The sequence below is a fragment of the Falco peregrinus genome, chromosome 5 (assembly GCF_023634155.1).
Source record: "Falco peregrinus isolate bFalPer1 chromosome 5, bFalPer1.pri, whole genome shotgun sequence".
Taxonomy (NCBI): Eukaryota; Metazoa; Chordata; class Aves; order Falconiformes; family Falconidae; genus Falco; species Falco peregrinus.
The window spans coordinates 100526721-100544064 of record NC_073725.1 but is presented as its reverse complement, the minus strand read 5'-3'; the positions used below and the strand labels follow the sequence as shown (position 1 = coordinate 100544064).

Sequence of the window (17344 nt, the reverse complement as noted above, 5' to 3'; positions counted from 1 at the left end):
CTTTCAGGAGGATGGGGAACTGAGGCTTGAGAGAGGGGTTTTGCTTTCTTTTGCAGGAAGCTCTTGCTTGTAATGAGCTTAATACAAAAAAACCCAAACCAAACCAAAACAAAAAAACCAAACCACAACACTGCAGTATCCAGAATGACTGATGTGTTTTTCTTTTAGTACTTTTAAACCAGTAAAAATATTATATACTCTTCACCCTGTCATCTTGTCTGGAGCTTGCTGAGCAAGTTTTATTCTATTATTTTAACCTTAGTTCTCCATTTCTGAATCATTTCAGCAGAGGCTTTTCTTTCTTTGAAAGGAAGTCCTCCATGGGCTAACATGGTGCTGCCAGAACAGACTAAAAGGCATGGACTAGATCAGATATACTTGTATTTCAGATGTGTTTAGAATTTCAGTAGCTTACAGGACAGTGTAACCACCTACTCTTTCACATGATAAAGGAACACAGGGCTAGGAAAGGTCCCCATTCCCTTGTTAACCACACGCAAAAACATTACATACGCTCTTTCCCTGTTGACATTTTTTAACAACAAACTCATTCAAGCTGTGCAGGTTCTCTGGGGAGCTGAAGGGACAGGTTTAAGTAGACAATTCTTTCATTTTCAGAAGGGGAGGTGACTTTAAGGGGAAAAAAAAAATGGAGCCAGCTTCACATTTTCTTTATTATTGCATTGAGAAGGCAGCCAAGGACTCTAATAAACAGGTTCCCTTTGTCTGGCTGAAACTGGGTCATTAACACGAGCAAAGCACAGTGATCCTGCCCTTCCCTGGGAGACTCTGGATCCAACCAGACCACTGAGGCACAACAGGTTAACACAGATCAGTCAACTGAAGATGCCTTTGGGCAAGAACACCCAATAAACTCGACCAAAAAACAGTTCAATTGTGTGGTTAAATGCCTGCTTATTGAAGGCACACATTGGCATGAAGAAACCTGTTTTGTACAGGACCCTTTGACATCCCTTCTAATCTGTCGCCGGCCTACAAATAAATTTATGGCAGCTCTTTGGAGGAAGCAAAAGCAGTAGTTGGTAGGTAAGAACACAAAGACAACTGTGCAAAATCATATGAGGTCAGAGCACAGGCACACAATAACCAGTTATAATGCATTAAAGTAATTTTTAGAAAGAGTTAGTCAGAAACTTATTAAATTGAAATCTAACTTTGCCACACTTGCTTGATAAACAATTTTCACCTACTAAAAATCACTGAACAGCAGCAAGTTACACATCTGAATTAAACAGGAATGCTTTTGCACATTTCTTGGTGTGTTGCACTCTAGTTGAAAGCAAAGTTTTGTAACAAAAAAGAAAGAAAAAAAGGAAGAAAGAAAGGAAAGAAAGCATTCCCTGTTAAATGAAGAGGTTTATAAGAGCTTGACAAAAAGTATTATGGATGAGATAGAGCTTGGAAAGAAATTCATACAGTAACCGCACAAAAATTAATCAGACAGCCTTGACTGTGCTACTAATGATTTCAGACCTCATACATTGTCTGGGATTTCTAGAGGTTTTACATTTACAGTACAATAGTGCATTTGTAGGACCTGTACTCAAAAGTGGCATTTGATTGATTGTACATACCCTGAGACTGAGAATAATTTAAATGCAAAACATATTGCTGTAACATGGGAACAAAGAAGTGAAAGATACTTTCTAATTAAAACATGGGATTTTTATCCTAATCTCAGTCATTGTGGGGCAAATTAAGAGCAACATGTAGAGCAATTCATGGATTTCTCAACACCCCTCCCTGTATTGTTTTTGGGGTTTATCAAAAAAATGCCAGTTCAGTAAAACAGAAAGCATTTCTAAAAGAGGTTTTGTTTTCATAAAGAAAACATTTTTGTTGTCAAAATACCCTGTTACAACATTTTCAGAGGAAAACTTTTCCACCTTTCTGCTAAAAATATTCTCATTTTTAAATGTTTATAAAAAAATCACTGATTTGTTCAAGATTCTTCTGTCATGAAAATTGTAAATATCTGAACACATACCAGAAAAAGAAGGGGAAAAAAAAAAAAAAGGTAGTACATTTGAAATGCTTTTGTCAAAGCAGGAGCAGGCACTCCTGGAACTGCACAGAAGGGCAGAGCATGGGGAGCCTTGGCATTGCTTAACCCTTCCCTGCAGTAATCAGTCAGGTCACTGTGGGCAGCATGAAGCATTGTGTCAGCATGAGCAGGGCTCCATGGGGTGACTGCTCACTTTCCACTGGAAAAGCTGCTGGCACAGCCACCTGCAGCCCCAGCCCTCCCCAGGTCCTCAGGGCTCTGCTGATGCGTGATGCGGCTGCTGGGGACTGGGGCAGGCGCCACTGTGCTCCCACGGAGGTTCCTGAAAATGCACACACTCTCCACGTAACGGACATGCAAGCACCTTGCAGGTCTGCATGTGCTACCCACAGTTTAGCTCTCACCCATTGACTTTTGGGAGGACAAAAGCGCCAGCAGCCAGTGCTCCGAAGGTCTGCTGCTGAAGGGGATTGTGCCCAGCAAGGGAAGAACTAGACAGTGGATGTGGCCAACACGTGACTTTTAATATCTGTACACTAAAGCAAATGAAACAAGCATTTGAGCTCACTTACTTGCTTATTAAAGTTTAATTTAGACAGTGTCAATAACTCTGACTAGCTCTGGGGGTATTTTTGGAATTAAACTGTATAAAGAGAATATTCATCTAAGAAATCCATATGGCAGGAAAGAAGTGTAGAATTGCTAGCATGCAACAGTAAAGTCTTCCTTCTCATTACCATTCTTCAACTTACATCTTTTGAAGTTTCTTTTACTTCCCTCCTTTACAGTTGCACATTTGTAATCCTGTTTTGTTTTGGAGTTTTTTATTTACACTCTAGTGCATACAGAATATTCTGTGTTTGTCCAGGGACAGAGAATGATATTACTTTACAAGTCAGTGGTACAGCATGTCATGACATTCACTACTGGAAATCCAAAATCATCCAGGTATAGAACCATAATTCACTGCTAAAGAGAATCTTTCAAAAATTTCTGTTCCCATCCCTTCAGGGAACTTTCACAACCTGATATTTCTAGACCAGACTTCATTATCCAGGTCATCATTTCAATTTATCAGTGCCTTGGAGCCTTTGGTATTCTCAACTAGGATAGTGCCACGTCCATCAATCACTAGGCTGTTTCCACATTCCCAATTTTCTTTCATCTCCTTCAGTCTTCGAAAAACCTTGATAACTTTACATGGGTGTATATTGGACACAGACACTCTTACTTTCGTCAACTGTTACCATGTTTTAAGCACAGGAACTGATCTGTACAAACTATGAGGGCCTTAAGAACTGTTTTCATTCTAGGTCCTGTATGTTATTATTTGTATTAAGGGAGGGTTTACAAATCCACCAGTGCCTCTTTGGAGTATAAGCATGGCAAACAGAAAAGAAATACAATGCTTTTCCTAGAAAACTTAGAGTTCAATCAAAACCTGAATGTTAAATATAACAAACAGGAGTAAGAACCTGACAAAGCAAAGAGGAAACTGGGACTCTAGGGTTATACTATTACTATATGGTATATACTACTATATAATAATAATATACTAAGTGCATCTCAGAAAACATAGGTCTGGCCATGGGACTGAATGGAGAATTAGACCAACACAAGGCAGATTTTGAAGACAGCCTTGAAGGAAAGGGCAAGAATTTTTATTTAGCGTGAGTAGAAAACAGCTAGCAAAAGGTTTCAAGGGAGGAGGGACAAACTATCTGCATGCCTGTGCTGCTTCACCATTTCTGTAAGCACCAGTACAATCCTAGCTTTGAAAATACACACCACTAACATCCCACCAAAACCCATCCCAATCTAAGTATCGTACAAAAACAGAGAGAAAATCATGAGCTCAAGAGACATAGCAGCACTGAGACTACTGAATTTGCTGTACCAATTACCTATCTGCAATATTACATATTCTCTAATCAAATACTATTAGTGTGCTTCTCAAAGCAATTAAAAAAGACTGCTGTTCTTCATCAAATCATTTTTGGACATCCCACAAGCTTTCAAGACAATCATGGTTCTTCAGAGTAAAGCAAACAAGACCATTTGTTCACATGCTTGAGTACAATCTGGTTTTTATAACCTTGTTTCTTTCTTCCATGGTTTTGTTTCTCTTTCTTTCCTACTTGAATTTTTATATCTGTTTAGAGGTAAGAAAAATCTTTGCATTTTTCAAATGTCAGGTTTTTGTTCTTTTAGGAGAGCAAAAGGTGGTTTCCAATACTTCATTAAACAAGGACTCACATCTGCCAGTTTGCAGGGAAATCAGGCTGAGGCATCAGAAGTATTTCAGTTAGTGAATTTAATCCTTCTGATGCAATCAGTCTGCAATGCAATCTGATTAATTTTAAAGACTCAGACCTGAAGTCTAGTACTTCAGGTCCAGAGATAAGTAGACAAATAGTATGAAAAAGCAGTCTGCTGTGGGCTTAAATAAACCCTAGACTCCACAGTTCAGGTTAAGATTTCTAAAGAATGTAAGCCAGGTGGATTGATTTAACACAGCATTAAAAAACCATCTGGGAAAGAAAAACATGTACATCAAAAAATAATCGTAAGACAATCTTCTCAGTGTAAAATAATTAGTGGAATGTTTGACATAAAATAAATTTCTGCACATATACCCACACTGCCACCCTCAGCCTCGCTTTCTCATTTATTTACGTGAACCTGTAATTGGAAAACAGGCACTTACTCATGGATAACAGTGGAGGTGCTGAGCTGCTGGAGACTTTGACACTGCTGCAAAATAGAGTATGTGTTCGTATGTGTTTGTGCAATGGACACTTGCTGTGCAATATTATCTTGTCTCTACAGATAAATTAGTTGCATCATGCTCCCGCCAGCTTGATTTGTTTGGCTTTTACAGAGTACAGAGTACATGGAGTTTCTTGTGATTGAATCTCACATAAAAGGTAAACCTGAAAGTTTATTCTACACTATGCTATACATCCACCAAGGCAGCTAGAGCATTTGCTGACTTGATGTTAAAAAGAGGGCTATAAAATATACCAGGGAAATCTTGAAACGTCACTCACTTGACATAGCAATAAGAGCCCTGCATTAAGATGCAGAGCTGATTTCCCTGATCCATGAAATTACCTGGATATTTAAGGCATTCTCAAACATAACCAGCACGAAACGTACCCTCCATTCCTGGCACAAGGACACCATAAGTTTTGTGCTCTCCAAGAAAAACAGAGCTCAAAATTACAGAAATAAATATTCTTCAAGAACTTAAGCACAATTTCCTTCCTTTCTTAGGTAAAATGTGCTCAAAGAGTCTTTAACGCTGGAAGGTGGTTATACTTGCTGACACACAACTCGGAGATGCTCAGGTTCTTTGTTGTGAGTTGGTGCAAGTACCTCATCATAAAACACAGTGTGGAAAAGCCTGTGATCACTTTTGGAGAGGGACATTTCTCCCTCTCATATATAGATGACAGGGCTGGAATAGGCATAGTCTGTTGATGGCTATGAAAAAGATTATGCAGCAATACATTGTATTACTTTATGGTCTGAGAGCTGGGACATGGTTCAGAATTCCTTAGCAAACGTATATTTCCAGCTGCTAACAGGTATGAAAAGACCCACCTACATTTCCAAAATGTTGGTGAGCTGAGGGTGAGGTATCATTTACTCCAAAGATCCATCCAATGCAAACACACAGGCTGCACAAATGGGGGAATTTGAAAGGACCATAAGCTTCCCTAGAACACTGTCCTGCAGGCTTTGCTAGCTTAGATTCAAAGGAGTACAGTATCCACAAGGATCAGAATACAGCAATAATGGAGATACATTTTAGACTATGAACAGCTTCCCATTAGATAACAAGGAAGGTTTCAGTCCAAGAGGCACCACTGAAGTATCCTGACATTACAGTACCTGGTACATCTAACTGAAACTTGCACACGTCAGCAGGTTTCACACCAGCACAATGAACATGTAACATTGGTAGGCAATCTTACTGATTTCTATCCAAAATCAGACTGAAAGGGTAATCTTTAAACCTGGTGCATGCTTTACGCATAACATTTTTTGACATCTCCATAGCAAAGAAAGACCTAAAACTCATACTCAAACTGAGATCCAATATTAGTCTTGAACATGTATTACCATTCCTCCTTCTTGACAAAGAAAGAAAATTTCCTAATCTTTTTCAGATAAAATTTCTCAGTCAGTTTTTGTCTTCAGCTAGCCTAATAGTTCCTCCCATTTTGTAGTAAAGCTTTGCACTGACCCATTTACAGCCAGTACACTTCCCCTGCTTCCTGTAATTATTTTCCTACATAGCAGATACAGTAGCCTGTATTTATACAGGTATACAGAATTATGTACTAATTATACAAAAATATACAAATTGTACAAATTATTACAAAATTATACAAAATACGAATCAAAAGGACTCTTGAAGCCATCTGGTATGTGACCCTGTGCAAAGCAAGATCAGCTACACCTAATTAGCTCCTGACATATGCTTGCCTACCCTACTGAAACAGTCTCCACAAATTCCCTTGGATATTTATTGTGATGCTTTGCTAGTCTTACTATTTAGAATGTTTTTCTAATGTTTAGTCTGTTCCAGAAATTTTAATTAAAACTTTCCTTACAGGAAGATTGGGTTATTCTGCATTCTGATACATGAAGAAAAATACATACAGAAAGACACGACACATTGAATTTAAGGTTCCTAAATTATTTGTAGATCACATAGGTGTTTTTTTCAAACTTTCTGATTCACAAGAGTTTAAATGGAACCAGCTATTTATGTATCTACCTTATTGTTCACTTTAAAGAAGATCTTGATCATAGTAATTTCCTCCCTAATTCAAGTTTTGAAAGCTCTAAGTTCTCTGAAGAAAATAGTTGTTGGCACTTTTGGATGATAAGCATCCCAAAGTGATGATGATAAATTACAGCGTTGACCAATGACGCAGAAAAGTAGAGAAAAGCAAACGCTAACCTCTGATTTATGAATACACACTCTTTATTACAGAGTCTAGGGGTTCACAGCTGTAAGAGCAGGCCATTTTCATCTCATTGCTTATTAAAACTGTGAGAAGGAAGCATGAAGGGTGGCTACCATCCTGCAATATATTGGATAGATTAACACTTAATGCACTTTGTCTCCAGTACAAATACAAAATGATACAGATTTTCTTGCCTTTTTAAGGTCTACATGAGTGTACATTACTGGTCACAATCACAGAAGATGGGAGTTTTGCATGTAGTTTTGCTTATTTGTATTAGTAATTTTTTTCGTATTTTAAGGTAAACATCCCTATAAACCTTTTCTTTACACAGAAAAAAAATATTGCCAAAAGTATTAAAATAAATCCTGTGATCTACTAGTTAAAACACATCGGTGTTAATGACAAAAGTTGCTTTGGAAAGTAGTTAAACTTAGTATTTTACCTATCAAAAGGCATTCCCAGTGAAACCCACCCAGTGCACTCTAAGTCACAAGCAGAGGAATCTGTTTTGTCACAGTACAGAACTGAATTGCATTACATTCCTTCATCACTCCTCAGCTTCCCAAAGGCTGGGGATTTTCTAATTTCTTCGTCTCTTTATTACCTCTCTGTTAAATATTCAAAGCAGGCAACAAAAAGGAGTAAGAAAAATAAGGTCAATACAGCAAGTTGGAAAGTAGTAAAATATTTCTTATACGCCATCATTTGGTTGTTACAGTTGCCTTAATCAACCCAAACAGCAGCTTTGAGGCATCTAATTTGATTTTACAAAGTGCTAACCCATAGCCATATTTGACTTTCCTTTGATTCCGAATGTAAAAAATAGCCTTTGTCTAATGTTCAGGCATATAATCTAACCACACATGCATTTGCATTATGAGGTAGTGAAACATGGCTGGAGAGCCATCTTGGATGTTATCTATGTTATTACTCAAGTTGAGAGTATAATCATAAATCCTTCTCTTCCCCTCCACCCCACTGTCTTTTTTTTTAGAAGAACACTTAAAATCTGTTTTTAAGCTTCACTGGCTCCATTACATTTGAACTTCAGCAACAAGAATGTGATATGAATATATAGAGAGAAGGAATAGACAAAAGGTATATTTTCATAATGTGGTTCAGTTTAACTGTTGCTATAATTAGCTACAACTCATTAGGCAATAAAAAGACAAACAAAGAGATTATGAATGGAAGGGCAATATTTTCTCCATAAAACAAACAAAAAAACTTAAACAGATGCCTCTTTTCCAAGGCTTTCCTTGCATAAATACACCCAGCAGCTTAGAAAAGATATTTTCATGATTGAAAATTTTTACCTAGAAAAAAACCCTTGTAAACATTATCCTGTGCAATTTCAATAAAAAGTATTTACAGTTATTGTACACTTGGGATTTTTTGATCTCAGGGATAAAATAACAATACAGCAATGGTCTGCAGATGACTAGCTTTGATCTTTTATTAGTGCTTTTAATTGTCTCTTAATTTGTATTCTGCATAATAAGCACTCACCTTCACCGTTTGTCCAGCTTCGGGGCCATCCTGTAAGCAAAGGGAGAAGTCTTGGGTTAGAGAAGCTAACAAGGATCATGCAACAATTCAGAAATCTTACTCAATAATCATTTACATCCAATTTCACTGTATGCTAATTTAACATGTTTTCCTGGGGACCATTCAACACAGTTTTTGGACAAGACGCCTTTCAATATAAGGCCACGGCAATGTTAGAAACTTGTCTTTATCTGACCACAAAACCGACAGATGTTATTTTTTATTCTTTCAGATCATATTTTTTAATAGGTAGCAAGAGATTTCTGATCCTTGTGAATATAAAACCAGACATGTGAGAATTTAATCAAAGCAGGCTTGCTTAAATTCTTATTCTAATGAAATGAGCTTAGATTCCTGATTTGCTTTAAACAGAGCTCTTTTTTGGTATAGAAACACCCAGCACAAATAACTGAAAGGTCAAGACCGATAACAGATTTAGATGGCTACATCTCTTTGCCTGCGTATAAATGGCTGTGAGCAGGAATTACCTGTTTCTATCACAAGCAGTAGGTTACCTGCTGAATGGGGTGATGTGGCTGCCTTCTCTAGGTCAATCCTGCAAGCACTTCTTTGAAGAAAGAGTATGAAGAGTATTTGCTGAAATATGCACAAGTAAGCATCGTGCTTGGGAGAATTTGCAGGCTTATTCCAAAATCTTGCACTTACTAATTATCCACACTTATCTGCTGGTTTGTGTTTTAGTTTTCAATGGCAAATCTGGCAGACTGCAATGCAGTTATTGTACTACTTTTTATTATTATTATTTTGCATTTATTGCCCCTTGAAGTTTGAAAGTCCTTTTGTCATTGGACTAGGGAAGAAGGTTGAAAGCTTGATAAAACAAACCATTAAACCTTTTTTAGTTGACTGGTTTACGAACCTGAATTGAAATGGTGAGCGAAGTGCTGCAGAAGTGTTTCTCCACCACATTGCCAACCCTTTGCGCTGTACAAAATAAATCGGCGACTTCCTCAGGACACAAGTCACGGAAACGTTCCACTGGCCGGAGAGGACAAACAAGGACATCTGAAGGTGGCATTGTCAAGGCACAAATGCAAGTCTGAGTGGTCCAGAAGGACAAGGGTCTCAGTCCCTAGCCTGTAACCTGCTTCTGATCACCTTTGAACTGGCTAAACTCTTCCTCTCCAAGGATTACAGCAAGAGCAACTAAAATATAAGGCTAAATACGGATAATCATATGATGTTTTGTTCAGAAGTTCCCTCAGATACGGACAAAATAACTAAATTTAGGTTGCTACTGAGACATCTAAAGGAAAGCAAAGTTTTCAGAGACTCAGAGTTACCACTTTGATGGAGAGATACCTGTATTTAAGACCTCTGAATGTCAGAAACATTTCCTATTGTGATTAAAAATGGGGGAAAGCCAAAGGAATTTAAGATGGGTTTGGGTGTGTGATCTGAAACAGCAGTTTTGCAATGCTTTTGTGCGTATGTGGTATGTATTTTCAAAAATGTTATTCTTACACCTCTAATTTTAGGTACCTAAATGTGAAAAGCTCACACTATGCTTATAGTAGCAGAATGCTTATTTCTATATCACATTAATTACCAATCACAAGGAACGCTCACCTGTTATAAATATTACATGTTTTTAGAAATACATTAAGATAATTAAGACTATTTCCTTTTAAGTGTGGTGTTCACCACACTGTAAATATACCTTGATGTTATTCTACCCTGGTGACTGCTCTTCATAAGTCAGTGAAAGGAAGCTATAAAGTAAACAATGGAAATACACGGGCACTATTCACAGTCATCTGATCTGCTGTCTTCACAGGAACTAACATTTGCTATGATTCCTCACTTGAACGTCAGTTTCGTAACATTATTAATAGGGTCCAGAATTCTTAGCCAGAGACTCAGTTGTGTAAATCCAACAAGCAAGTACTTGGGACTTGATTCTTATTTCAATTCCCTGCAGACAGGATTTTTTCTCAGATGTACAGTATTGTGTTTGCAGAATAAAGACCTTAAAATCACCTTTAACACCACTTGAATTTTCAAGACCAAAGGCTATAAAAATTAACAACTTCTTATTTTTCAGTATTGAATCGAGTGTTCAAAGGACTATTTGAAGAAACTAAAGTTCCATGCCATTGTATTAAAGTAATCTTTATTTTCACTGCATCTTGAAGTTTGCAGTTATTCAAGAATATTCTCTATACTTCAGAAAAGGTAACTAGGGAGATGTTCTCAAGTTAACAGGTTCACAGAAAGGTTACATCAACCTGATTTTCAGGAACCACATGAGGCATTTGAAATAAAGATTAATACATGTGAAAAATATTTATTTCCATAAACAGAGGCAACATGTTTACATTCACCAAGTTTATCATAGGAATCTCATTTTTAATCCCAATTGGAGAGAAAACCAGACATTTTCTGGAAGAAGTAGGGGCAGGTTTTGACCATTTTTCAGAGTCAAGACGAGGACAGACAAGATTGTAATGGATATTTGCTAAAGCAGAAGCAGATTTTTCAAGCAAGCTCCACAGCTAGTAGCTCCCAACAGAACAAGGGAAGACTGGCCCCAGCTGAAGGTGTTAATTTGAAAATCTGGCCCTCAGGGGTTTTCAGTACAGCATCAGCTATACCATCACTATTCTCTTTTTCTTTTATTACAACTTACAGTATTAAAATTTAAGAGAGGAGAAATATATATTTAGAAAGGAAGAACTTGGAAATAAACCAATCCTGGATGGGAACAAAAAACCTAGTTTTGTGGGGTTTTAGTTCTAAAACGCTGTGCCTCTTGGCAAGCTACTGGACATAATAAAACTCCTGTAATTTATTTGTGCCTTCCCAGCACACTGTACAAAGCACCTCCATAAAGGATGCTGTTGGCTGAACTTGGGGCCCAAGGGAATAGCTGGAAACTTGCTTGGCAGACCTGATTTCCATACCAGGAATAAAGGAATAGAAAAACTAATTAATTTTACTCATAAAAAGAAAATCCATGTCAACACTAAAACAGGAAAAAGGACATTTGTTTAATCTGAGTTCATTTTTCAAAAGGAGAGAAGGGAAGCTTTTACCCTTAGGGCATCTGATACTTAAGTAGATAATTATCCTTCTTCTGCAGCACTGCTTTATTATCATGGGTCAACGAACCATTTATAAATGAAGAATTTCCCCTCACTTACCTCTAGCAAAACTGCTGCTTACATTAAGACAAGTTACCTTTTCTCCTTAAGGATTTTTCCCCAGCAGTTTCTCCACTCTCAGACTTGCACACGCCTCACCAGCGATTGTTTGTTCTCTACCTAGCTCAGGGCCACAGCCACAAGTATGAATTTTTGCATTAATCACGGTTTCTATAACCTTATATTAACACTGTGCTATTTGCTACTGTGATGCATTGTGAAAAGCATGGGCTAAACACTGCTTGCAAGAGCTTTTTTTTCCATAGAACATAGCAGAGGGAGAGAGCATGGTGTAAGTGCTGGCTGTGACCAAGACAAGAGATCTGTTTTCTCTTCTTAGTTCTGTCACTAATCTGCTCTGTCGTTTAGGCAAGTTGTCTTTGTACCTCTCTCTCCCTCTCCTGTTCCACACTTTATCTGTCTTATCTGCTCAGATAGCATTTGCCAGTTGGTACAATGGATGTTTTCTTATTTAGCCATGAGACTTTCTTCTCATGTGGGGCCACAAAGCACTCTTGCAATATCAAATGATGCACCCATAAACCATATTGTTCTGAAAAACGGATTTTCAATTCCTCCTTACATTAGCAAGACACATTTACAACTAAAACTAGATTTTAACCATATTTCTGTCTTTGAATGCGATAAATAATTCAAAGGCACAATCACACACTAGAGCATCTTTACTGAACTTTCCATCATTTCAAAATAATTCTACAAAGAATAATGATAGAAATTCTGAATCAGAGCTAAATTAACATGAGAATGTAATTAGGACAACATTCAAGTTATATTTAACTATGAATATATAAAAAGGCAAATGTTAGAATGAATTCATGGATTTGAGGTCATTAAGAAAAGAACCATTTGCTGCAACTTTAAATTATACTTTTAACTACAGTTTTTAACATTAGGATAGTGTTTAACTTTATAGCCTGGTCAGATTTTAATCTAAGTTCTCTATTCTTCCTAAGAACCTCAAAATTCTTCCTAAGTTTAAAATTAAATACACTGTTCATTGCTTTCTGCAATTACCCACTGCAAACACTGCTATGAACTACCAATGTGCTTCAGGTGACTGTGTATTAAAGATGCAAGTGAAAGTGATTCTGTACTTATGTCTACATGCAATTACTCCTTAGAAGCATCTACTGCCATCTGAGATGCCTCAGGGCATCCAGCTGACACTCCAGAAGGGCAGAAGTCTTCCGTATGCCCTGTGTCATATCTGTCAACCAGGTGGGAAGCCTGACTCAACTTAGGATATCTGAAATTGCAGTAGGTGCCTATGTTTGGGCAACAGATCCCAGTTTTACAGGGTGGTTCAGCAAGACAAGGGGCTGATACCCAGTAGACATGCTGCATGATTGAAGACAGCATTCTGCCTTCAGAAAATTTGAACTTTGTTTCCTTTCTCTAACCATCATAATTAATAATTTTGTGATTTCTTCATTCATTCTGAACTGTTACTGACTGATGAAGTTTCTATTTTTAAGCTTTGATGTGCACAGCTGTTAATTCCTTCAGATTCTCCCGAGTCAGTCTACATCATTAGAGTATGTGCAATTTAGTATATCAACTTCTCCATTTTAGAGTGTGGCAAACTTTTACACCTTATTATAATCTGTGATCATATATTCCTCTCTAAGTCTTACAGGAGTCTCTCATCAGCTTTACTTTTTTCCTAATACCTAAATATGCTTACACAATTCGATATACATACCCTTATATGCACTAAAAGCTCCATTAAAGATTCATTAAACAATTAGAAATGTCAGTATTTTCCAAAGACTACCAGTAGATAGTAGATGAACTGCAGGTATATTAGTGGCAGTGCATAACCATAAAGTAGTGGTAAAGCAAAAATGGATCAGACCCATTACCCTCAAACTGAGATAAAACCCAGGGATGACCTACGATTTCAACAAAGTCACTTGTTCTTATATATTTGGCACAATAGACTACTCCCTGCACAACCAGGGGTAGGTAGATTAATGCACCAAAGCCTGTAAGCCTCATCCATATTTCAAATTAACAGCCATGCCTGTTGGTCTGTTAAGATTGTAACCTGTTTGGAAAAGTTCAGGCTAGAGGCCAAGCAGGCACAGTTCGACAAGTTTCTACACACCAGCAGAGCAAGGATGATGAAACACGTGCCAGCTCTCAGCCCCCAACAGTCAAGGCTGCACACATTTCTGTAAAGCTCTTTCACTCTTTCATTGACTTTTTAGACCATAGTAACTGGAGCCCTTTGAGAGTGGCATTCAGAGGCATTTATTGCAATGTGTTTCTGTACACATTTACATCCAAGTATTGAAGGATATGCTCACACTGGAGATTATGGGTCACTACTGAAAAGTGAGCATTTGTTAACCACACAATGAATTCAAGTTGATCAGACAAAGAGGGCCCAGATTCTGCAAGAAAAGCAAAACACAAGGCCAACATTTGCAAGCTGACTACTTCAAATGCAGTTTTCCTTCCACTAATACAGAGTGGAGGCTGAAACTCCAAGGCGCAGCAGCAATTTTTATTTGCTTTACACAAATTTTGACTTTGAAGCCTATATTATCGTAATTCCATATTTAAGGTCTAATCCAGGCTCTGTGTTTCCTTCAACAGGATTCTGATCAACCCCACAAGATGCCCATTATAAATTTTCACACACAGGTATCAAGGTACACATGTTCTGTAGTTCTGAAACATTGGAAAAGTGGCCATTGGGGGAGTAAAAAAACAGTAAGAAAACCAAAAGGAAACCCAAAAGAAGTCAAAATTCATTTTATGTGACAAGCTTTAGAACAAAACACAGCTTTTTCTTGGTTAAGTGCATTAGTTTGCTATATAGAAAACACTTTCGGTTTTGACTTTCGTTTTATTTCTGAGTTTGAACTTCAAACAGAACAATTCAAAGATTTATAAAGGAAAAAAATTAAAAGCTCTCCAGGTATTGACATTCTAACAATAGGAATAAAGTTCCTTTTTCTTTTTTTTTTTTTTTTTTGAGAAACCAGTTAAAAACATTAAAATTGACAGGTTTTCTTAATATGTGAGGCTTTAAAAGAACAAAATACAAGGGGAAAAAGGCAGAATATCTAAAAGTGAAAGAGTAATTACTTCTTTATGAAGCTCCTGCATTTGACCATATTGTTAGTTTTCTAAACTATTCTTTACAAAAGGGTTTAACTTAGGAAAATGATTTATTTTCAATGTGTCATGGTCAGGAATCCATAGCTCATGTTGGGTTGAAAATACTGTTTTTGTTCAGGAGATCTTTTATAAGATTTTAAAAAGTCTTCCCTCTCACAACAGCACAAGAGTCAAAAATCTCAACAAAAATAATTGAAAAATATAATTTAAAGATTAGTAGTAGTAAATAAGATTTCATAAACTTTTAAAACTCTTGACCTGTTTCAGCATTCTAACATTTTTATACAAAAAGCAGTTTAGTGAATGATAAAATTTTTCCTTAATAAATTAAGTTTGGGAAACTCATAAAAACTGACTTTTGTATTAATATTTTGACTAACTGGTTCACATTTTTTAAAAACAAACAAAAAAGTGACCCAGACTATGGTACCTAGGGATACTTAATATTGCTTCATGTATTTCATAAGCTTGGGCGAGTAACTTAAAGCACAGCAGCATCTTGGCTGAAAACACCCTAATCATTTACAAAGCAACTCTCACCAAGAAGTCCCACCTTGGAGATCAGAGATTTGCTCATTTTGGGATTAGTACAGACTATAGCACCATGGATACCACGACCGCTTCTTTCTAACAGCAGGAAGCATTTGAGAGACACGTAGAGAGGGTGTCCCTTGAGTGAGAGGGCTGCTCAGTGTCCAGTTTAGCCCTCACTGAGGTGTGAAGACAGTACCTTGGTGTGGCTGCTGGGAGCTCAGAGGCCAGAAGAACCAGCTGCAGAAGTCTGCAATAAGTGATTATTTCTAACCATCTCATGTGTCTGTATGAAAGACCCCTTCTGCACATCCATAAGCTAGTTGATGGGAATGCAGAAGTAATGCACTGTGGGGAACTGGATGAGGGATTATTCTTTTCTTACACTCTGTTTTACATGAATTTGCATCAAGTGCCCCAAGCAGAGAAAATCAGTCAGATGAAGCTTCAGGTATTAAAACTCACCACAATGTTGTCCCCAGATTCAACTGAGGAGTGTAGGCAGGGGTATTGAATTCATCATTGCATCTAAGCAGAAGTTTTCTTTGTTCAAAAGCTCTAATTGCTAACAGAAAGTAGTCCCACAGCTCATAAAAAACACAGGAGAATGCATGAGTAATAAAATTTATATAAATGAAAAACAACTGCCAGTCACTTATCTTTTTTTCTGCCCTTGAACAATTCTTCGCATTTTTAAGGCTATGGGAGAAATTTCTCTATACGAAGAAAACAATCATGGTTCCACAGACACTGCCTATAGGAGGAGTTAAGAAGGAAGTGAAAACAGCTGAAATAGTGCATGCGTATACACATGCAAGACATCAGAAAGCCTTTAAAAATTAATCAAATACATATTCTGCAACAATACATCAAGACATGCGTTCAGTCCCCACTAAACCCTCTGAATTAGGAGATACATAAAACCGTAGTAATGCAAGAACTGATGTCTACCCCCCAGGACAAATCTTACTTGGGACAGAGTGACTCACTTTTGGAAGGAAATCTGTAGAGGCTATTTGGATTAAGAGTGATCATCTCATAATAGGAAAAGTTGGAGGACCACTCTTCCATGAGTTTTACATGTAGAACTGGATTTAAATATATTTTAGAAGGCTGCTTTGGTACAATACAGGAAGAACTTGTTAGTTTGGGAGAAAACTTAGTTGTGAACAATAAAGATGATTAAGAACCAATGAAAATGCAATGAAATTACAATAAAAACTTCAAAATTGCTTCTTACTCTTAAACCCACATACACTGCATTTTTTAAATATTGCTATGGCACATCTCAGCATTAATAAAATAAGTCATTAAGACAAGAAAATTATCTAAACATAGTTGATCTTGATAAGGCAGCTCAGTACATGTTTACACTAATACAGAAGACCAGATCTATTCAATAAAACAGAGAATTAGTGGTTCCAGTGGAACCAAGAGCAATCAGGATAAATCTTTGACATGGATCTCTCTGTACTATAAGTTTTAAGACCACAATGCAGCTTTTATATAGCATGGTTTTTTACTCTACCTGATCTTCTCACCCCACTGAAGCTACTTAAAATAGCTCTTCATGTCAATGAAACATGCAATAGTTCCAAGAAAGGAACAATAAATATTATTTTACTTTTTCTGTAGAAAAAAAGGCAATACATTAAATATAGAAATGGCTTATAGTCTAAACCATGCTAGATAGCACACCAAAGTACAAAGTACTGCTACTCAGAGCACAGCTACTCCACAAGACAGAGGGCCACAGCAGGGAAATGTGAGATTTGGAACTCTTCACTTTTCATTTTAAACAAGTCTTTCGTATATTTGATATTCCCTTTAAATGCCTTTAGGGTATGTCAAGTAGGTCAACTGAAAGCTCAGTTCCTCATAGCAAGTGGTATTTTACTGTAGGATTCGTCCTTTTCTGCTAGCTAGTGACCTCAGGGGCA

The 17344-nt window shown here is 37.2% G+C and overlaps 1 protein-coding gene across 3 annotated transcripts in view; it reads right to left on the bottom strand.

Annotated features, from left to right (window-relative positions):
• Positions 1-17344, bottom strand: part of FHIT (fragile histidine triad diadenosine triphosphatase) — a 613787-nt gene that overhangs the window by 140196 nt on the left and 456247 nt on the right. For all 3 annotated transcript variants that reach the window (XM_055805410.1, XM_055805409.1, XM_055805411.1), the window contains 2 exons: positions 9440-9585; positions 8521-8550 (listed from right to left, as the gene is read on the bottom strand). In XM_055805410.1, the coding sequence (XP_055661385.1) occupies positions 8521-8550; positions 9440-9585 (176 nt within the window). The remainder of the gene's footprint in view (positions 1-8520; positions 8551-9439; positions 9586-17344) is intronic.